Here is a 9,642-nt window from a genome sequence, read left to right as displayed (position 1 = left end):
AGAAATGTGATTTAATTTCGAACAAGTTGATCTTAGACAGCGTTCAATTTCACACTTTTGAACCACTGTTGCCAACAACTCGAATGACATTTCCCCAAAAATTAATAAAAATGTTTAAAATAAATACCGTGCGATCAAAAAAAAAAAAAATAAATTAGAGTAGGCGGTGATTTTTGACATCAAATGTCAGCGGAAACTTTGACAAGTTTGCATTTTATTCATTTTGAGTGAAATAATGTTCACTTTAGAGCAGAAATTTTTTATTTATCAAAAACGAATGACAATTAACTATAAATTTGTGACATTTGAATTTGATGGTCAACGTTGCCAAATTAAGATTTCAAATTTAAAATTATTTTTTTTTCCATTGTAACATAAATTAATGGATCACGAAAAAAACATGGAAAAATCATTAAATCATTCAAAAAAATCCTTGAACAATAGCTAAAACTCGTTTCAAATTGTTGTGGGTAAGTCACGTCATCACGTGACGTCGGATTCGGCGTTCTCATTGGTGGAAAGTGAAAAATCTGTTGTTTGAGCCGATTGTTACCAACTTTCTCATGTCATGAGAATTTGAAACTGCTTTTACACAGTTTTTTTTATACAAAACTTCGTTTAGTGATTAAATTTGTTTGTGTTAAATCCGAGAAATGCACAAATTAGCAAAACAAGATTAAGATAATTTTAGAGTTCATAGAATTCGACTCAGACATCTATTTATATCGTTTGCAAAGAAAAGTTAAAGTTTTCTCAATTAAAAAAAAAAATGTGTGAGGAAAAATCCAATTACGAACCAATTTGGTTTCCTAAAAGTGTCACTATCACAAATCACTCTAAACTGAAAGAGAACACGAATTAGTGATAAGTGATTACGGTAATTGCGTCCCCCCCACCACCATTACCACTACCACAGCCACCATTTCCTCCCAAATAAGACAGTAAAACAGGCCATAAAAATGTATTTCAAGTTATTACAAAATCACTTGGAGTCATTAGTGATCTGCGAAACGGCTGTAAGACTCGTCGTGTTGGTAATACTGTAAACTGTGCAATCGCCATCTCCTGATGCCCCCTGCGCCCCAATCGACTTTAAATATTCCACGAAATCCTCCCAACTCTTGTTAATTTTCCTAATTAAATCGATAAACTTCCTGCTTTGCTCGATCCTCATCAAGTAGAAGCCCTCAAACATTTTCTCTTCGAAAGATAGATAGCGACACCTCATATAATCCTCAATCTCTTTTCCGATTTTTCCCAACTCGGCGTTCAACTCCTCCGACGGATCCTCTTCCGGAATATTTTGCACTAATCCGGGAAAAAAGCTGCTTTCGCCCGGAGTTTCGCCGCGAGCGGGACTCGTAAATTTTGATTTGACACCGAGTTTTTGTTGGTTCATTCTGTCACGGAAATTTGCAAAATTTTGAGTGATTTGCGCCGGCTTGATTTTTTTAAATGAATTCCAATGACGAATTTATTTATTTTTTGTCATTTGTGTGTTTTTGTTCACAAAATGAAAATTTCCACAACTGACTTTTTATTTTATTTTATTACAGTTTTAGATAGTACACATCGTTATTTTTCTGTTGGCATAAAAAAATTTAAAAAAATGCAAAAAAATTAAAAATCTTATAGAAAGTTTTATATAAAGAGCTTTATGTTCTTGTTCTTGATTTATTTTATAAGGGGTGATTGTTTTTGTTTTTATTTTTTTGTGTTTAGGTTTCATATTAAGTTATTAAAAATAATGAAAAAAGTAAAGTTGAGCAGGCTTTTTTCGTGTTATTTTACGTTAAAAACTCTTCTTTTCTTTTGATTTCGTTATGCAATTTTAAAGTAGATTAAAAAAAATCGACAAATTAGGTTTGACAAAAAAAAACAAAAATTGATCAATTTTACCAAATCTGTTTACAAATTCGTCATTTCACGTTAAAAACACTTCTTTTCCTTTTATTTGCAATTTTTAAAAAAATTGGAAAAATGATTTATAAATTAGGTTTGACAAAAAAATAAAAATCCGTCTATTTCTCAAAAACGCAAAAAAAAGAAAATAAAATAAAAAAACTTAAAAAAGTAGTACTCATCGTTATTTTTCTGTTAGCATAAAAAAAATTAAAAAAATTAAGCAAAAAATGCAAAAAAAATAAAAATCTGTTAGAAAGTTTTATACAAAGAACTTTATGTTCTTGTTCTTGCTTTATTTTATAAGTGCTGATTGTTTTTTTTTTTGGTTTTTATTTTTTTTGTGTTTAGTTTTCATATTAAGTTATTAAAAATAATGAAAAAAGTAAAGTTGGGCAGGCTTTTTTCGTGTTATTTTACGTTAAAAACACTTCTTTTCTTTTGATTTCGTTATGCAATTTTAAAGTAGATTAAAAAAAATTCGACAAATTAGGTTTGACAAAAAAAGAAAAAATTAGTCTGTGAAAAATTGAACAATTTTACCAAATTTGTCTACAAATTCGCCTTTTCACGTTAAAAACACTTCTCATCATTTTATTTTTAAGAAAATTGGAAATATAATTTATAAATTAGTTCTGACAAAAAAACAAAAATCCGTCTATTTCTCAAAAATGCAAAAAAGAAAATAAAATAAAAAATCTTATAAAAGTTATAGAAAGTTTTAAATAAAGATCTTTTATTCTTGTCCCTGTTTTATTTTATAAGGGGTGATTGTTTTTGTTTTTATTTTTTTGTGTTTAGGTTTCATATTAAGTTATTAAAAATAATGAAAAAAGTAAAGTTGGGCAGCCTTTTTTCGTGTTATTTTACATTAAAAACACTTCTTTTCTTTTGATTTCTTTATGCAATTTTAAAGTAGATTAAAAAAAAATTCGACAAATTAGGTTTGACAAAAAAAACAAAAATTAGTCTGTGAAAAATTGAACAATTTTACCAAAAAATTGGAAAAATGATTTATGAATTTGGTTTGACCCAAAAATAAAAATCCGTCTATTTCTCAAAAATGCAAAAAAAGAAAATAAAATAAAAAAACTTAAAAAAGATATAGAAAGTTTTGAAGAAAGATCTTTATATTTTTGTTCCTGCTTTATTTTAAGTGGTGTTTGTTTTTTGTTTTTATTTTTTTGTGTTTAGGTTTCATATTAAGTGTTTTCATGCTAATCATTTAAAAAAATAATAAAAYAACATTTGCCCCTTATAAAATAAGGCAAGAACAAAAAGATAAAGCCTTTTGTGTTTAATTGTCTAAAATTGCTTGGAATTATTGGGAATTATAAAAATTATGCTGGGACTGTTTGGAATTACTGGAATTATTTGTAAACTTTTTTGGAATTATCCAAGATAATTTCTTTTGAAAATTTCGTTTTTTCGGAAGTAATTTAGGATTAGAGGAAGTGTTTTACACATTTTTTTCAAGTTAACGGCCCCTCAAATAATAATGTGTAGGTAGTATGTAATTATGAGACACAAATTTTTAATCTAAATTAACTCATAAGTGTGAAAACGTAAGCGTAAGTATTAAAAAAATGATTAAAAAACTGGCACTCTGCTCGTTTTATAAACTATATATATCTTTTTGAATAATAAAAGAATAATAATATATCTATTTATTTTATCATAAAAATTCTCAAATTTGCGTTTGGCTAAAATCCATTTTATTCCAGGACTGGACTCAATCTTTTGTATACATATAGATATGAGATTATAAACGTAAAGATGTAGAAAAATCTAGTTTAGAATTAAAGGAAATTACTGGAATTATCTGTGATTACTGGAATTGTTTTTAGAATTATCGGAGTTTTTTTGAAGATTACGTTAAATTTTTTATTACAGGAATTATTTTGGAACACATTTTGAGGAATGGGATTAATGATTTAACGATTTTTAATTTATTGGAAATAAATAGTGAAGCTTTTATAATCAATTTTGTTTATCTCATTGTTGTACCCGAAAAGTAAAAAAGCGATTATAGAGTATGTTGTTAAAAATAATTTGATTTAATTGAAAATACTTAATAAAATTTTGTTTTTACTTATCAAATTTTCTTATCTCTTTAATCAGTTGCACTTTGAAAATTCAGATGAAAAATATTATAGTTTGTTTGTTGTCTGTCAGCAATGATTTAATAAAAAAAAAAATTATATTTTTTTTTATAATAAATTGTGTTTGTAGGCGTATTTGACCAAATAACTAATTCGTTTTTTGAATCCCTCTAAATCCCCGAGCTCTGCTCCTCCGAAATAATCCGCCATATTCAATCCCCGATCCAGTGCTTCCCCCAAATCCACGATATTTTCCTTTTCAACATACGAAGCTCTTGTGGCCATATGTGCCATTATAAGTCCATATTTGGCACAAGTTTTCCAATCATTTGKAAACTGTTCACGTGGATACAAATTTTCAGGAATCAAACCAAAGTTTTTCAGGTGATTTGAAAACGATCGGTGATAAACACTCAAAATATCATCCAGATTTTCAATATCTTGTTCTGAAATACAACTGAAAAGGAAATAAGACAAGTCGGAGATTGGTGTTCCGTATGAGGCAATCTGCCAGTCGATTATGGCGACTTTTGACGGAACATGAAAATCGTCCTGAAAAAAAATGAAAATAACTGAAAAAGTACCAAAAAGACGTACGTTATATTTGTACATGAAATTATTGTTCCAACAGTCGCCATGACACACCACTTTCAGGGGCGCTTTTTCCTCAAATTCCTGAACTAAGTCTGGGATTTGCGCCCTCAAAAGCCTCAATTTTGTGAGGATTTTCTCCTCCATTTGACCCTCAAGTAACTCAATCCCTTTTCCCACACATGTTGTGACAATACCTTGCAATATAGGCGACCCAAAAATGTCACTTAAAGTGCGCCCCAACGAAGTTAGAATCTCTTGAAACTTTTCAGGTTTTAGCGTTTTCAGGGCCACTGAAGTCGCATGAAATTTCCCATACTCTCGCACAACACACTCGATATGTGCCCGATTCAGGGGCTTCTTCACTGGCCACATTTCGTACCCCAATTTCTTCAAATCTTCAAGAACTATCACSTGAGTGGTTTCGCTCTTGTAACTGCCGTAACAGTTGGCCACACTGTCGAAGATTTCCCCCAAATTTTTCTCTTTTTGGAAGTTGATGAAAGTTGGTAGGAGAGTTTCGTAGAGGAACATTTCGTGGAGGAAAATTCGGGCGAAACTTTGGTGTTGTTGAGGAGTTTTGCACTTTTTGCTGCATTTTAACACTAGATTGAGTTTTTGGTGAGGAGTTGAGACTTGCACGAAAATYATATCACCCATGTAACCATCGCCTTTGCCTGAATTTCCCACAAGTTTTACGGAGAAATTGGACAAATTTTGGGGTTTTAAGGCTGTTGCTAGCCACTCCTGAATTTCACTTTCCATTAGACTTGACATTTTTTCACAAAGTGGAAAAAAAACTCAGACAAATCTTCAAATAATAGKCGAGATAAGGAATGATAAAACACAGACAATTATTTCAGAGATAAAATCTAAAAATCTGAAAATTTTCCATATCGTTAATGTCAAGACAGCTTATCTTTAGTGTTAAATCAATAATTTTTGCAAAAACTACTTAATATCTTGAGTGAAACTTTAATTGAGTAGAGAGATAAGGATAATTTGTTACAAGAGATCATTATCTAATTTTTTTATGATAATTCATTTACTCTCAGATATCACACTTATTCTTGTGTGAAATGAGTGAAAAACAAGTTCGTGAGTGGCTTAAATTGGCACTGAAAAATGAAAATTTCCACGATTTACGATACGAATCCAAGGCAAGGCTGGAAAAGCTGATGGTTATTTAGGAAAAGTCATTTTCCTCTCCCTTACTGGGAAAACCAAAAGAGGTGCGAGTCAAATCCTGGACTTGGTGATCAAAACTTCGTCTCAAAGTGTCCAATTGCGTAAACAAATCACAATCAAATTATTTTTCCAACGAGAAATTCACGTTTATGAGCAAGTGGTACCAACTTTTGTCAATTTTGGTAAAGAATCAGGGGTGGATTTACTCGATTTTGTCCCCAAATGTTTTGCAACGAAAGAAGAGGAGAATGTCGAAATGATCATTTTGGAAAATTTAAAACCCAAAGGATATGTCCTTTGGGATAGGAAAGTGCCAATGGATTTTGATTATGTCGAATTGGTTTTGGGAAATTTTGCAAAATGGCACGCTTTTTCGCTAGCTTTGAGGCACAAACAACGTGAAATTTTTGAAAAACTTGTCGAAAATAATGTGAATGTGTTTCCTTATCACATTTTGAGGAATGGGATTGATGACACGATTTTGAATTTCTTGGAAGAGGCCAAAAATTCTGATGTTGGGCCCAATTGTGACGAAATAAAACACTTTYACTTAACCAAAGACAAGYTTAAAGACATTTTTGCTYATTTATTCGAARAAGAGCCCGATTTTCACGTCATTTTACATGGCGATTGTTGGACTAACAATTTTTTATTCAAACTTGAGGTAACCCAAATTTTTTCAATTCTCTAATCCGATTTTTGAAATTTCAGGAAAACACAAATAAACCGAAACATTGTTGTTTTATCGACTGGCAATGTTCGGCTTTAGCTTCCCCCATCWTGGATTTATCATTTTTTGTTTACACTTGTGTGGACACCAAAATTCACGAAAAAATCGAAGAATTGCTTCAGATTTATTACAAGGTTTTGAGTCAAACGTTACAAGAATTTCATTGTAATTCGAGCGAAATTTTCACGTTTGAAGAACTGAAACAACACTGGAAGAAATTTTCAGTCTATGGTCTCTCTTGGGGACTTTTATTTTGAAATTTTCGTTGTGCGACACTGAGGAAGCGCCAGACTTTACGGAAATTACAGATCAAGGAAAAAAGTTTCTCGAAGGTCTAAATTTTAGTATCAGAAAGGAAAAAAATATTTCACAAGAGTGAAACACAATATTTTGCATTATTGAACAAATTTCACTTAATTATGATTTTATTAATAGTAGAAATAAAAACAGGAAAATAAAAAATATTTTGCGTGTTTTTATTTTCAGAAATCACATTTTGCGTTTTTGATTATTACAATAATGGGAAAAAATGACTTCAAAGTGTTTTCAATGTTTCTAATTAAATCAAATCACTATGTTCTGAAACTTTTCAGGGTCTTCAGCGGGAAATACAAAGAACGCAGATTATACGTAATGAAATTTATGCAAAATCTATTTATTTGACACTAAAGAAAAGCTTGTTTTTCATGAACTGAATAATTAGTAGAAAAAGTGTGAATTATGTTTCTTGTGAAATATGCTTATAATCAGAGACTATTTTTAAACAATATTAATAATAAATAAAGTAAAATGTGTAAAAAACGTTTCATTTTTTGATATTTTTTTTATCAATTAGAATTGACTGAAAAACGGAGAAATCGCTCAAATTTTTCTTCAAATCGAATACATAACCTGATTTTTTTAATTTGTGTTTTTTTTAAATTATTTCACAAGAGTGTAAATTGTAAAAATAGTAATAAAAATAATAAATATTTTGAGTGTTTTTATCTCCAGAAATTACACTTTGTCCCCAAATTTTTTAAATGTCTGRTAAGAGTCAAAATAAGTCAAGAAATTGTTGATTTTTGCCCGAATTAATTCACTAACGGGAGCACTGACACAGTTCATATTTCACCTTTTTCATCTTGATCTTGATGTTTGCAAGAACATTACTCATTCTAATTCTTTTTTTTTAATGAAATTGCTTGCTTTGGGGGTGAGTTCAGTGACTCTTGCGAAAGCTTTTACATCGAAATTTACCTTTAAAAGACTTGCAAAGTTTTTATTGAGTTTGGTGTATTTCTAAAGTTATGGATTGGAGGTCTTTGGATGAAATTTTCTCACGAAGAAATCTTGTTGACTCTAGATAATTGTTATCCAGATGCATGAATTTATTTGTACAAGAGGTCTCGTGATGATTGATGGTAGAAAATCTTTCCGGTTGGAAATAAGTGTGCAATCGCCGAATTAATCTGTCCAACGTGCAGGAAACTGTTTCCGCTTTTCATTCACATGCAGATTTCCACCTAATTCCTTTTATTCCATAGTTCGGAACTAGCAATTTATCTACTCGTAGTTCAGATGATCCTTCTCTCGTACTAAATGCAATTGTGTTCGAATAAACGGGCCTTCAGCACGCATTAATTTCATTTAGTCGAACGAGGATCCATCATCGTTAGTTAGACTACCGGAATTAACACATTTTCAGGGAATTTGCAAACAATAAGCGCGGGAATGTGAGAAAATTGGGTATAATTGAGATTTTTACAGGGTGTCCCAGCGAGTTTTTGAATATTAAAAGTTTTTCAAAATTTATGTTGTTTTAAAAAAGTCTCAATTGACATTTTTTAAATTCAAGCATTTCTTTAAGGAATTTTTAATTTTTTTTTGCAAGTGAATCGTTACTTTTGACATTTTCTTATAGTCTCCCCAACTGTCTTTTGTAACACGATATTTTGAGAAGTCTCAATTTACATTTTTTTAATTTGGAAATTTTTAAATGTTTTTTTTAACTATTTTTTTTTAAAGAAATTTTTAAATGTCTAGTTTTTTTTAAGAATTGCTTAAATTTAAAAAATATATAGGTGATATTTTTTTAATGTATTTTACAAGTCTAGAAATTTTTTAAGCCGTTATTTTTTGACATTTTCTTAGTCTCCCCAACTGTCTTTTGTACCACGATATTTTGAGAAGTCTTTAATATATTTTTTCTAAATTTGGAAATTTTTAAATGTTTTTTTTACATACATTTTTTTTATTTTTATGTTTTTTTTTAAATACTAATTTTCTTAAAGAAATTCTTAAATGTCTAGTTTTTTTTAAGAATTGCTTAAATTTAAAAAATGTATAGGAGATTGATAAATACTAAACTAGTGCATCGCCTGAAATTATTTTCAACTATACAGCGGGTTCCAAAAATAAGTTACAATCCAAACTTATCTTTTCTTATATGAAACCCCTCTCTTTTCTGCATTTCTGGATGTAGTTTTTTATTAATATTACAATGCTTTTAAATTAAACTTTTATTGGGCAAATTTGCTTAATTTTTGAAATAATTTGGTGCCAAAAACATACTTTTTTTTAAATTTATTACACAAAAACTAAGACAGCCTGATTTTTTTTTTACAATTGTAAGAAAAAGTACAAATTTTAAGACTATGTTGTAAATTTAGTGGGATTTTTGACCGAAAAATTTTGTTGAAACAAGGTAAAAATGGCAAAATTAGGCCTAAAATGTTGTATTTTTTTTATTTTGAGTTTTAAAACTAAATAAATTTAAAAAACAGGAAAAAACTGCAAAATAAAGTCTGAAATGCGGAGTTTTTCACAAGTTTAGGAGCGTTTTTTAGTGAAGAAATCCCAAGATTTGTGAGAATTTCAAAATTACTTCTGAAATTTATTATTCTCGATTATTTTTACTTATTTCGATGACTTTATACATTTTTTTAATCAATAAACACTCAGAGACAAAACAAGGGATTTAATTTTTATTAATTATTTTCTGATTAAAAAAGACGTTACATTTCTACATTTTTTTTTAACTTTTTGACTCCAGTACATTAAAAAAATATTTCCTGGATTGACATTTTTTAAATTGAAGCATTTCTTTAAGAAATTTTTAAATGTTTTTTTGCAAGCCTAGAAATTTTT

The 9,642-nt window shown here is 29.4% G+C and overlaps 2 protein-coding genes and 1 pseudogene across 2 annotated transcripts in view; 1 reads left to right on the top strand and 2 right to left on the bottom strand.

Annotated features, from left to right (window-relative positions):
* Nucleotides 1-9,642, bottom strand: part of LOC123012028 (dystroglycan) — a 56,369-nt gene that overhangs the window by 9,687 nt on the left and 37,040 nt on the right. The window lies entirely within an intron of this gene.
* Nucleotides 3,604-5,420, bottom strand: LOC123012029. Its single transcript, XM_044409788.1, has 2 exons — nt 4,602-5,420; nt 3,604-4,556 (listed from the first exon to the last, which is right to left on the bottom strand). The coding sequence occupies exons 1-2, from the start codon at nt 5,370-5,372 to the stop codon at nt 4,113-4,115; spliced, it is 1,215 nt and encodes a 404-aa protein (XP_044265723.1). The 5' UTR covers nt 5,373-5,420; the 3' UTR covers nt 3,604-4,112.
* On the top strand, nt 5,660-7,368 carry LOC123012035 (annotated as a pseudogene).

The sequence above is a fragment of the Tribolium madens genome, unplaced genomic scaffold, assembly GCF_015345945.1.
Source record: "Tribolium madens isolate multiple individuals breed KSU strain unplaced genomic scaffold, Tmad_KSU_1.1 Scaffold_91;HRSCAF=231;Tcas5.2_LG7, whole genome shotgun sequence".
Lineage (NCBI taxonomy): Eukaryota > Metazoa > Arthropoda > Insecta > Coleoptera > Tenebrionidae > Tribolium > Tribolium madens.
This window is presented reverse-complemented; position numbering and strand designations above follow the sequence as displayed.